General features: G+C 45.0%; 1 protein-coding gene across 1 annotated transcript in view; it reads right to left on the bottom strand.

Annotated features, from left to right (window-relative positions):
* ACVR1 (activin A receptor type 1) overlaps positions 1-13,486 on the bottom strand; it is a 74,977-nt gene extending 61,491 nt beyond the window's left edge. Inside the window, exon 1 of the mRNA XM_035131858.3 lies at positions 13,027-13,486. Within this exon, the coding sequence (XP_034987749.1) occupies positions 13,027-13,034 (8 nt within the window). The 5' untranslated portion in view covers positions 13,035-13,486. The remainder of the gene's footprint in view (positions 1-13,026) is intronic.
* Positions 13,487-13,766: the final 280 nt, after the last annotated feature.

Genomic DNA, 13,766 nt, shown 5'->3' with positions numbered 1-13,766 from the left:
TCAAGAATAGTTTTGTACATGCAGAACCACCAAGCCATTTCCGTAAAAAGATAATCTGTTTCAGTAGTGCTAATTTCAGTGATATGAAAAGCTGTACCAAAGCAAAATGTTTGGAAGAGGAACCATTTTTTTAAAAAAGAAATCTGTTCACTGGTTGGATGGACATCTTTATCTCATAATAAAATGCTGGCAGTCTGGAAAAAATAGTTGGTGGGCTCATGTCTACTTATTGCTCCTTTTTTACAATTAACGTTGTGGCAGGGCATTAAACATTGTTTTTGTTTCATTAAGCACCTAGTGTTCCAATGGACCCAAGAAAGAATTTTGCTCCATCTTCACTAACCCTTCCTTTCAACCTGTTATGGAAATATGGCAAAATTCACTTCAACACATGGCTGAAGGCTACAGATGACAGTTGCACAGGGCAGCCAGTTACCCAGAGTGACTTTTCAATCAGCTGTCAGGTGATAAACGGCAACCTGCATCCACCCAAAGTCCAAATGCCACGTCGTTGAATTATTCTCATCAAGAACCTTTCTTGTAAGAGAAGCTGTCCATCTAGCCATCGATTCCTATAACTGCCGATTAGATCCAGCACTGTCAAGAAGGGCATTTTCCTGTTATTATTTTCTATATGGAAAGTTTTCCACTTCTAAAAACTGCAGTTTCGTAACGTTACAATAAGTAATAACGGTTTGGGGTTGTAAGCTCCTGTGAGCGGCTCTCTCCTAGTCGGATGCTCCAGCTGGCTGAAAAGATCGAGAGAGTCTTCTCCTGTCCCCCTATACCACACACTGGAAATTTGCTCCAGATGACTGGAGGAACCCTCTGGAATAGCATGGAAGGCGATGCTGGGGGCTATAGAGGGAAACAGGCAAAGAAATAAATAAAAGTTATCTCCTTCCTCCAGTATAAGCCTCCACTAGAAAAAAGTCCATAAATGTGAGGAGTGTTTCCGGTGAAGGAAATGCAACCCAGGATTCAAGGTCAATGACAGAATATAAAAACCAGTCTAACCCAGGGTTTCCCAAACTTGGGTCTCCAGCTGTCTTTGGCCTTCAGTTCCCATGATCCCTGACCACTAGTCCTGCTAGCTAGGGATGAATGGGAGTTGTAGTCCAAAATCAGCGGGAGACCCAGGTTTGGGAAACCATGGTCTAACCAGACACTTTCACAAAGTTGTATGTTTTTTTCAGGCACTTATCTCTGGGAAGCAAATATCAACTATTACATACACATTTTGTACATGAGTAAGGATAGCTTATTGGGATGCGGGTGGCACTGTGGTCTAAACCACTGAGCCTCTTGGGCTTGCCGATCAGAAGGTCAGCAGTTTGAATCCCCGCAATGGGTGGAGCTCCCGTTGCTCGGTCCCATCTCCTGCCAACCTAGCAGTTTGAAAGCACGCCAAAAAGTGCAAGTAGATAAATAGGTACCGCTCTGGCAGGAAGGTAAACAGCGTTTCCGTGAGCTGCTCTGGTTTTGGTGTTCCGTTGCGCCAGAAGTGTCATGCTGGCCACATGACCTGGAAAAACTGTATGCGGACAAACGCCGGCTCCCTCAGCCTGTAAAGCAAGATGAGCGCCGCAACTCGAGTCGTCTGCGATGGGACTTAACTGTCAGGGGTCCTTTACCTTTACCTTTTTAAGGATAGCTTTGCTACTGTGACTCATACCAGCAACCTCAGGATTGGGCTACTGAAACTTGCTCTGTATGGGGCTGCCCTTAAGGCTGCTCCAGAAGCTCCAGCTACTGCAAAATGAAGCGGCTCATACTGCTTATTACACAGGGTTCCTGAAGGCATGCTTTCTGCCTTACTGCCCTGTTCGATTGCTACAATCAGCTGATAAGAACCTCCTGGGATGTGCCCAAGCCTATGTGAGTGTGGCTGGCAGTAACTGGGGGGGGTGTCTTTTTGGAGCGGCACCCTTGCTATGGAATCACCTCTCTTTTGAGCTTAGCCATGTGCCAAACTTCCTAGGGTTCCAACACCTTTTAAAAAAATTATGCTTTAACTTTGATAAAGTTGACCTCCAGCTTTAGGAAGAAAAGGGGAAGGAGTAGCAGCTAACCAATATGTGCCCAAGTGCGATGGAAACTTGGGTTTTATATTGCACCAGTGTACTTTTTTTCTTGAGGTACTCAAGGGTACAGTACCTTTTTTCCCTATATTACACACACATACAGAGTGATCAAGGTGAACCATTTCTAAACATACCTAAATCAGGAAGCATGTATTCAAAATGCCACAATTAAAGCAGAGGATCACATACATACATACAGTGCCTCAGAATCAAGGGTGAGTGAGATGTACATTAATGCTATAGATTATTAGCTGGCATGCATGTTACAGCAAGAGCAAAAACTAGAGCATTTCCCCCAAAAAATAATTAAAAAGCTTCACATGAACATGGATCACCAGCTTGCCAAGACTAAACACTTATTTCAACTGTTTAAAAATCACGATGGTGATTTTAAATAAAATTACATTTATTAGGCTTTCTCTAATCTAACTTCTTCTTACCATGGCTCCACACAGCCACACCGTCCTCTCTATCCCACCTGCTGGAAAGATGCAAAATCCAGCTTTGTTGAACAAATTCAACACATCTCAGAAAGAAACCATAAATGCAGTCGTACCTCTGTTTACAAACCTAATTCATTCCGGAAGTCCGTTCTTAAATCAAAGCCATTCTTAAACCCAGGCGCGCTTTCCCTAAGGAGGCCACCCGCCGCTGCCGCCCCTCCACCGTTCGGCTTCTGTTTGTAGACCAAGGTAAAGTTCGCTAACCAGAACACTGCTTCTGGTTTTGCAGAGTTCGTATACCGAATAGTTTGTAAACAGGGTTGTTCTTAAACTGAGGTACCACTGTACACCGAAAAGCTACACAAAGCAAGGAGTTTATCAGTCTTAACTGGGAAAGTTTTTAGCTTTCCAACCCCAGCAGGAATGTCGATAGGAGCGGAGCCTTACAATTCCTGGTATCAAAGCTGCAAATGTGTTAAGCGGGGCAAGAGAGCTTCTGTTTCAATTCAGAATCTTAAAAACACCACCACCACCACCACCACACAGGTCAAGAAAGCTTGACCACTGTCCTATCCCCAGGACAATTCAATTTTTATTGATTGAGCCAGGACAGATTCCTTGCTCTGCAGCGTGTGAAAATGCCATTCAATGCCAGATTCCAATTAGCTGCATTCAGACTGACTGGTCTTCAAATCTGGCAGCCTAAAGCTCCAAAAGCAAATAAGAAGAGACTTGACAGGCTATTTATTAGTCACCAATTAAGAGGGTGGTAAAAAGGGACCCGGGTGGCGCTGTGGGCTAAACCACTGAGCCTAGGGCTTGCTGATCAGAAGGTCGGCGGTTCGAATCCCTGTGACGGGGTGAGCTCCCGTTGCTCGGTCCCAGCTCCTGCCAACCTAGCAGTTCGAAAGCACATCAAAATGCAAGTAGATAAATAGGAACCGCTATAGCGGGAAGGTAAACGGCTTTTCCATGTGCTGCTCTGGTTTGCCAGAAGCGGCTTTGTTATGCTGGGCACATGACCTGGAAGCTATACGCCGGCTCCCTCGGCCAATAATGCGAGATGAGCGCGCAACCCCAGAGTCGGTCACGACTGGACCTAATGGTCAGGGGTCCCTTTACCTTTACCTAAAAAGATAGAAAGAATATACTAGTGAGCTGGGGAATAATAGAACAGCGCCACCTATACTCGCTTAGATCAGGCCTCCGATTTAAACAGCACAGGCCGAAGGACAGGTCGTTATTGCCCTTTTGTCTCCATACTGCCCACCAACATTTCCAGCTGAAAATCTCTCCCAAACCCCCGTCTCAGATTCCTGCTCTGACCATAGATTTCCTGCCTGCCTCATTTCCTCCCTTTACAAACGAATGAACACAGCTCTTCCAGTCTCTATTATAAGCCCAGACAACTCCATGGAGGACAGTTGGGGTGAACCCAGCTGGACTGTGTGCAGACTAAAATTCTAGGGAGGACAGAGGTGTGCACTTATTTCCTTTACACTGTGTGAAGTTAAACTATGGAACTCGCTTCCACAAGAGGTAGTGATGGCCACCAACTTGGGTGGCTTTAAAAAAGCGGATCAGGCAAATTTAGGGAGGATAAAGCCTCCATTGGCTACTAGCCATGATGGCTACATTCTGCATCCACAGTCAGAAGCAGTGCTCCCAAGCACTTGTGAGGAGAGAGAGAGAGAGAGAGCGCTGTTGTAAGCATGTCCTGCCTGCTGGCTCCTCATAAGTACCTGGCTAACCAGTGAAAGAGCAAGACGCTGACCTAGATGGGTCTTTTTAACCTGATCCAATAAGGCTCTTCTGATGTTGGCAGCAACAGCCCCTTGGCCACTGCACTCCATACTCTGGCAAGACTGGATTGTTGCAATGACTCTACGTGGGGGCCTGCCCTTGAAGATGCCCAGGGCCGTCTTAAGCGCCCCTGGCGCCGTGGTGCGACTGATCCCTTCGGTGCCCCCCAGCCCCGTTTCCCGGCGCGGTGGGCGGGTGGGCGCCGCGCGGCTGCCACAGGCGCTGCTGCGCAGCGGGCAGGCAGGCACAGCGCGGTTGCCGTGGGTGCAGCTGCGCGGCGGGCCGGCGCCGTGGTGCCCTGGCCCACCCAGCTTGGCTGTAGGGCCGGCCCTGAAGATGACTCAGCATTGATCCAATATGCAGTAGCCAGATTACTGGCTGGGGTTCCATTTTGATCTCATATAACCCCTGTTTTAGAAAAGCAGCACCGGCTGCCAGTTCATTTTCGGTCCCAATTCAAATGTGCTCATGTTAAGAGTTTAAAGCAAGGTGGATAAAAATCAATGATTTTTTTAAAAAAAAAATCAAATCAAATCAAAAAATCAATTTTAAAAAAATTTAAATTGGATTTTTAAAATAAAATGCTTTTGGAGTAAAAAATCTTTCTAAATATAGTTTTCTTTTTAAGTTACATTATAGTCCAAAGGCTATTCATCAGGAAATAAGAATTTGTTTTAAGTTTCTCATGTGTGCTAAAACTCAGTCTACCTTTTTTTAAAAAAAGTTTAATCACATCAGTTAACAAACATGGATACATATGCTATAATGTTATTGCTTTAGTTAAATAAAATGTTTAAATTGTTATTAAGGAAATGATCATTTTTCTCCTTCCAATAAAGTACAGCAGAAAAGTTGCAAACAGTTAACTTATTAAACCTCACAATAATTTCATAATCATGTACTTCTAATAGTATAACCAAATCAGTAATTTACAACTGTAAAAACTACTCTGAAAATTTATTATTCCAAAAATGAAACCTTCACCTCATTGTAAATATTAAGATTAGACCAGCAAGAATGAGTCTTTCTGAAAGAAAGAAAAAAAGATTTAAATCAAGTCTTACTGACTAGTGATTTAAATAAAATCCATCCTGGTTTAAAGCTGTAAATGACTTAGGCCTCAAATATCTAAAAGATGGCTTATTTCCCTCTCAACTGTGAAGATTAGCATAGGGGACCTTCTTGATAGACAGTGGTGTCCTAAGAAGCTAAGGGGTGAAGCTAAGGAGGAAGTATTTTCCACAGCAGCTCCCAAACTTTGGCACTCCCTCCCCACAGAAGTGTGCCTCTGTCATCTTCACTATACAGTACTCTGCAAATGCTGAAGACAAAACTCTTTATTTACCCTGGCTGTTGACACCCAAGATTTTTAGGACCCACCCTATTCTTGAAATATTAATTTGTTTTAAACTGGGGTTTTTTAAAACGTTGTTATTTAAATTGTTGTAATACACCCAGAGACCACAGGGTGAAGTGTGGGCACTAAAATAAAACTGGTGATGGTGATCTTATGGGAGTACAGCAAGGCCCACAGAACAGAACTCTGGTTTTTAAGAGAGCGTCCACTGTAAATTCAGGAGTCTCAGAGGGGTTTTTTGTGGGGGGGGGATTCAACACCATACATATAACTAGGGTGAACAAAATAATGTGAAGTTGGAATTAAGAGAAATATTAGGAGAAAAAGAAGCCATTTTGGTATGTTGTTGTTTAGTCGTGTCCGACTCTTCGTGACCCCATGGACCATAGCACGCCAGGCACTCCTGTCTTCCACTGCCTCCCGTAGTTTGGGCAAACTCATGTTCGTTTTGGCATGCAAATGGTATATATATATATATATATATATATATATATATATATATATATGATAATGTAAATTGACTTCAGTTGAATAATTCATACAGACCACAGAAGTGAATTCTTCTTGATGCAGAATTTGACATTTATTTTGGTTTGCTTATAAGATACACAAAGGCCCACCGCCCTCAACTACTGGACATGTTAGCAAGAGTCCAACAACAACGGGGAGGAGGGGGGTAGCAAACTCGCAATCCCTAGTATGAGTTAATTTGTACAATGTCAACTGTGATGATTTGGTAATCAAATAGCTAATTATAACCATAGCAGGTCAGTTAAGACTTTAAGTTACGGAAAAGTAGACCATGGTTTGTTGTTAGCTTCTGAACCATGGGTTCTTAGGGAGAAACAAACCACCATTCAGATGTCCTGTTTGTGCCGGGGAAGGAGTGAAGCAGGAGCAATCGAGCCATGTGCACATTCATGGTCAACCATGGCTAAGCCACAACCCCTGGCTTATCATTATGTGCAAACATGGCCACTGAAACACCCATTTAAGTTTGGGGCTCACATTTAGGTTCTGTAACTTGGTTGCTCTTTGCCAGACAAGACCCACGTCAAAGACTCTGGAGAAACCAGCCCTTCCACAAATTCAGTCAATTCTCGTGGTCTGAGGAAGCCTGTTTTAACACTAAACCAGCCAACCTAGCGTAGTCCCACCTAAATCATTCAACACAGAGAGAAGCAGCACAGACAAAAATGATTGTGCTAATTCAGGGGCTGATTCAGCCATTTCTAACCTGAAGCTGCCCTGGGGGCAGTGGTTGGAGGGAGAGAATCAACTGTGTGAGAAAGCAATACTCAACTTGGCACATTCAAGGGATACAGAGCCGATGCTTCCCAAGGGGGAATCTGCACAAACATAGCAGCTACAGCAGGCACTTAAATTGCTGCCAGGGAGAAATAGCTGTATTCATGGAGACGTCAGGCCAGACATTGCTTCCTTCATGCACATTTGTCCCCTGGGCAACTCTGTGCAAGGCAGGTTACAAACTCCCCTGCCTAGAGGGAAACAAACAAACAAACAACAAGCAAAACCACCCTGGTCCAAGGCGCAAGTCACAGATACCAACTCTTTGTGATGAAGGCAGGAGTACAAATGGATTCAGAAAGGCATTGCCATTTCTTCCAAGAAATCATTTAGATAATTGTTTAGAGATAGGGAAGGTGGGTCAAGGCGACTTACAGTATGAGACGCCATCCTTCAAAACACTTCCCATAAGCTTTGCAACAAGGACTGAGTCAGCAAGCAATCTGTCTGACATCACCTTCCCTAAACGCCCGGGATCTCAAAAGCCACCAGCCATCAGTTTGATAGGGGGAATTTGAAGCTGTTAAATACATTTCTGCAAAAGTTCACGCGGAAGAAAACACATGCAGAACTAGGGAGACACATGCAAACTGGCAAAAAGGGGGGGGGTTGATATTACAGTTTCCATGAGACAGCAAATAAGCAATCAAAAAGCAATCTTGCAAACCAATGGTTCACGGGAAAAGTAAGCCAGGGGTCAGCAAACTTTTTCAGCAGGAGGCCGGTCCACTGTCCCTCAGACCTTGTGGGGGGGCCGGACTATATTTTGGAAAAAAAATATGAAGGAATTCCTTTACCCCACAAATAACCCAGAGATGCATTTTAAATAAAAGGACACATTCTACTCATGTAAAAACATGCTGATTCCCGGACTGTCCGCGGGCCGGATTGAGAAGGCAATTGGGCCGCATCCGGCCCCTAGTTTGGGAACCCTTGGTTTGTATTTGTATTTTAGCCTCATCTATAAGCTACTGTATTTGTCCTGGTTTCAGTCTCTCTCTGTCAAATAAACACCAATGACTACCAAGAAGAAGCGTATATCCCTTGTGTTTAACTTCACTACAGTTTTATATAATTTAATCAAAGTAGTAGGCCTTGAAAGGATCAATTTCCAAACAGGCCTAAGGGTGATTTTGAAGGTAATCAAGCAATCATCACTGTGCAGGCCAATGGAGGGTGGGGGCAGATGTTGCACTTGCTCTATCCAACTCACAACCCATAATCGGTTTCCCATAATCAGGAGGAGATCTTTATTGCCCCAAAGATTCTAGTAGGAAGCAGCTTTGTACTTCTCAAGAGGCAGAGGCAACAAACACGTGCAGAGATAGAATAAAAACAAGGCTGGGTTTAATAACCACAGAGGCAGCAACAGAAGATAACGGAATCTGGGCACATATTGGCCTAAGGACTGAGGAAACAGGAGGAAGACTTTGAGAGTGGGGTAGGCAGACACCGTGTGTCAGTTCACGACATAAAAATACAAGATAAAAACACAAAATACATAATAAAAAACAAGGGGGGAACAAACCAATAACCCGCCTTCCCTTCCCAAACAAACGCTTAAAAGGGTATAGGATGTTAATTAGCCAAAGGCCTGTTTGAGGGGGAATATTTTCGCCTGGCCTAGAATCATGTTGCCACCCTCCAGACCCCAAAGAAGAACATGGAAGTTTATGCCATAATAAATATGTTAGGGCCCAATTTAACCAACTGGTCCCACTACGGGTAGTAGAATCCCATGCAGGGAGTTCTTCTAATGGAGCAAGCCTTTTCACCTTTTCCTTCTCTCAGTAAGCCTCATAATTACTCCCCAGTAAGCCTCATAATTGTGGAGCGAGTTACATCAGTGGAACACTTGGAGGAAAGGGGATCACTCCTGTGCCTAATGTGCTGCAAGTCTTTTTCACCGCCACGTACATCAGATTTCAGCTCGCATCTATCACTGAGAACGTAAAGAGAGGCCTGCTGGATCAAGCTAAAGGCCCATGTAGTCCAACGTTCCGTTTTCACAATGGTGAAACAAATGACTATGGGAGCCTTCAAACTAGACATGAGTGCAACAGCAGTCTCGCCATTCATGATCAACTGGTATTCTAGCCATCTTGACTAGCAATATTTGTGTGCTCAAAGAATAATGCCAGATAAAGATCCTGGGCTGGGAGGCAGCTTGCAGAAAGCTTCACATTGCTCTGGAGTGTGAGGCTTTCCTAAATAGCTCCTTAATGAAAACAACAACAGGGCAGATCCCTTGAGCACCTTGGTAAATGCAACCTCCTCAGACCAGCCAGAGAGAGAGAGAGAGAGAGAGAGAGAGAGAGAGAGAGAGAGAGAGAGAGAGAGAGAGAGTGTTAGTTACCCCACTTTTTCTCCTCCCCCCCCCGCCCCAGAAAGCATGTATGTTTCTTCTCCGCAACTTCTCTTGAATGATGAAAGAAAACCTCTGTTAAGGTTCAGCACAGCACTAGCTCACACACTTTCTAAACAGCCAAACTTTCATCTTACAAGCAGATGAGAGCCCGAGTAGCTAGCAGCCTTTTGTCTTTCCAATTAAATGGATGCCTCCCAAATCCATGCTTAGGCCATAAAGCCTGCAGTGTCTCAACACATGCCATTAAGCAAAAGAGAAGGCTTAGATGGTCATATGGGTCCACTTTGAAAACCAACTGTGATATAGCTTTATGTGATTGTCTGTTTTCTGTGCACTTCCTGGAAAGCAGTGAAGACTGCCAAACTCCATCTTTTTACCAACCACATATTATATGTATCAAGTTACTCCCATAAGTTTATAATATGCTATACCCATATAACAAAGGATTAGGCTTAGATCGCCCCCACCGATCTCATTCTTTCACCAAGCCAGAGAATTCAGGGGGTGGGTTATCATATTACACTGGACAGGCTCTGATCCAAAGCCCAGAACAAGTAGACAACCCCTCCTCTCTAAAAGTACAAGTTCTGGAAAAAAATGAGTTCTAAAATGAGAAACCTGACTGAAAATCCATCTACCTGTGTGGCCCTCCAGTTGTTGTAGATCAGTTCCCATCACCTCTGACTACAGACCATGCTAGCTAGGACTGATGGGAGTGATGGATCAGCAACACCTGGGTAGTGGAAGGTTAGCCACCCATGTTGCAAATTAACCAACGAACTGAGTGTGTAAATAATATCCTCCTGGTCCTTGTCTTAAAAAAAATTAAATGCCATACACTCACACATATATCCCCTGTTTTGAGTTAAGAGACAACCTTTAAGCTCTTTGAAGTACTGCGGTCCCACCTCAACATACTGAAACTGCGCACAGCTTATACACATAGCCAAGGCCTTGCTGCTCTTTGTCAACTACCACTTCCAATGTCCTGGCTGAATGCTCTAGATGTGTACAGTACGGATGCACAGTCATCAAGAACAAAAAAATAAATCTTCATAAAGTGGTTTCTGTAAAGGGGAGAGGTGGGAGCAAACAGCACCCATCAACCACCAATAATGTCACAAACAGCCAAAAAGTACCTCTGATACTCCTACAGCAATGGATGTAACCACAATTTCTCTGCGGCTTTCTGTATCAGGCCCCAAAATATGATGCCAGCCTGTTCCTAGGTCCAAATTCTCAAACACAACTGGATAACTATCATGCTGTCTTGTGGGACGTCCACCTTCTTTCCAGATACACTCTTCCTTAAAACATTTGGAGAGCAAGCAAACAGTATATTTTTTCTAATAAACCTAAACTGCTGTAAAGTGCTAAAAAACCAGAACTACTATTTAGGGATGAGATTCATTTACCAACACAGCTCCACAGACTGACCTCTATGGTTTGTTGACGAACACACAGCTAGAGAATCGCACATGTGTTCTGCATGGGAAAGGACATAAATAGATGTTTTAGGCCATGACAAAAAGTGGGGAGCAGACTGTCAACAACTCTGACTAGACAAGACTCTCCCATTTATGTCAACATCAGTACTACTCTAAGTTAATGAGAGGAAGGTTGGGAAAACAGGGTTAACCTGTGTTACTCAAGGTCAACTACTTGAGATGCACAGAAACAAACTAGGCTATGCCAAGTCCTCCTTCATTATACTTAGATTATCACTGCTCTTCAAATGTACAGACTTGCAACAAGATGCACATTACCACCAAAAGTTTATAAAGTTCAAAGAGCAAAGAAACAACCAATATGATACTGGCAGAACAGCAGCATATTTGTAGAAAGTAGTATTTTAAATCAGCATGGGTGCATCTGATGAAGTAGGCCAGGCTTTCTCAACCTTGGCCCTCCATATGATTTGAGACTACAATTCCCATCATCCCTGACCACTGGACCTGCTAGATAGGGATCATGGGAGTTGTAGACCAAAAACATCTGGAGGGCCAAGGTTGAGGAAGCCTGAAGTAGGCTGTTGCCCTACTCATGACACAACATACCAACCAGCAAACAGTTTATATATCAGTAGCAAATATACATTAAATATAAGTTACAACATGAAAAAGTGAAACCTAAAATCATACATACAAAATAGACATACAATGACTTCTCTCTTTCCCCTCCTCTCCTTCTAGCGAAGGAGGCTGAGTACTCTTTAACAATTAACTGAGTTCATTTGTTGACAAAGGGGGAGGGGGGGAGAATTGTGCACTGTCTCACTTTCACAAGCAAAAGCCAAAATTAACCAATGTGAATTCTCTGAATGTGTGGGTTGGCTATACACACCAACGCACTGTTTTTCATTTTTGTTGTATTTGAATAAACCAAATAAAGGACTCCCCCACAGAGTAGACAATTTCATACCTCAACATTTTTCATAGGATTTGGAAAGGGAGCAACTGCCAAACATAGTGTTTGTGGGTTAAGTATTTCTTTCACCAACTGAAACCATGAGCCAAGAGAGTAGTCAAACAAGTAAAAGATGCCAACAAAGAGGCCTATTTTTATTTTTTAAAAATAAACATAGAACGAGTTTTCCTATGTTCTTCAGAGAACTGAATCAAAGCTTTTAATGTACCCAGTTCTTCAAGGTGTGCAAGTCACCTCCAAAGCAACAAATAAAATCTACAAGGCAACTTGATAAAAAGGTACCCAAGCCTTTGGGCACCTCCCCAACACTTTATAGGTATAATCAACCAGCAACTTAACAACAAAGACCAGACCAAACACACACTCAATAATAAAAATAAAGTAACGCTCTTGCTTCAAACCAAATTATCCATCTCCCTTACATTTTTATTTATGACTTTGCCAAGCTGCTCTCTTTCTCTTTTCCTGCAAGAGAAAGCTTAAGAGGGAAGGGCTTCTACTTGGCAAGGTAATGAGTAACATCTGTAACCACAGTTGCCCTGCGGGCATCTGAAGATGAATCCCACATTCCTGCCTTTGATGCTGCTGGAAGACTATAGCCAGGAAAGCAGGGAGGGAGCCAAGGAAAGTTTACAGATACTCTTTCCTCCCTGACTCCCTCCTCCTTCTCATCCTCTCCCTCTCTTCCTGCACCAGAAGAGGCTTGCCTCCCAGAAGTGATTAAAGGATGTGTGCCCCCACCACCACCACCACAAATCTCCTCTTAAGTTTCCGCCTCTGGAAGCAGAGCTCAGATGTAATATTATTGGCTTTGGGAGCTTTTCTGGAAGGATTCTTAAAGGCGCGTCCGAAACGCCCATTTACACAGACAGAACAGGAGCAGGCACTGCATGAACCGCACATTATTGTATTCCGAATCGAGTTCCTGGCTTAGTTTTTAAAAAATAAATCAATAAAATATTTTTTTTGGGGGGGGGTTCGTTGTTTTTCTAACAAACGGCGTAAGAAGGAAGGGGGTTGGGAATCGAGATCTTAAAAAAAAAAAAAAAAAAAAACAATCGTCTCCAAAACAGTTCCAGAGACGCAGTAGGAGGCGGGTTTTTTACCCATGCGTGGGGGGGGGGAGGGAGGGAAAGGACGCATTTTAGACCCCGAGAAGAGGGAGAGGCTGCTGGATTTGGGGCGGGAGCGAGATCCAAAGGGCGAGCCTCCGCTCAGACAGGCAGCTCCACTCACCTCTTCATAGCACCGCAGACAAAGGCGAAGCAGGGGGGAGGCGGCGGCGCGAGATCCCCAGGGATCCTAAGGGAGGAGGAGCAGGAGGAACTTCCCGTCCATGGGCTTTGCTGCTGCTGCTGCAGCGGCTGCTGTTGCTCCGGCTGTAGCTGCAAGGAGGGCTGGTGGCGGCGGCGGTACAACCCCTTCCCCGGAGACCCGCGCTGTAATCACGGCGCTGCGCCCGGCCGCATCTTCCCTGCGCCCGGCTCCCTTCCGGCGGTGCCTGAGCTACCCGCAGCGGCGCCTTTGGGGAGCCCGGAGGAGGAGGAGAAGTTCCCGTCGAGTCGCGACGGGGAAAAGTTGGCAGCGAAAAGCGAGCCAGGCGCAAAGTTCCGAAGAGGCAGCCAGGCGAGCCGAAGCAAAGAGGGGAGGGGGAGGGGGAAGGGGAGGGGCTACTCAGCCGGGGATACAGCTGCAGTGAGGGAGGAGGAAGTGGCTGCTCCCTGCTCTGCCAATGGGAGTCTGGAGCTGTAATTAACCAGGCAAGCCAGGCACATCATTTCCTCCCGGCGCAAATCCAGGCGCCAGAGCAGAGCCGCCCCGTCTCGCCCCCTGCAGGACCAAACCGGGAATCACACCCGGCCCCAGCGGGCACGCACGAGACACCCAGACGTGGCACGCCCACAGGGCACACGCAGATGCCCACACACCTGTCTGGGAGCCACCCGGGTGGCCCGGGCTCGGTTTTTTGGAAAGGG

This window comes from Zootoca vivipara, chromosome 1 (genome assembly GCF_965207765.1).
Source record: "Zootoca vivipara chromosome 1, rZooViv2.hap1.1, whole genome shotgun sequence".
NCBI classification, from domain to species: Eukaryota; Metazoa; Chordata; class Lepidosauria; order Squamata; family Lacertidae; genus Zootoca; species Zootoca vivipara.
Note: the sequence above shows the minus strand (reverse complement) of the source record. Positions and strands in the feature narration are given on the sequence as shown.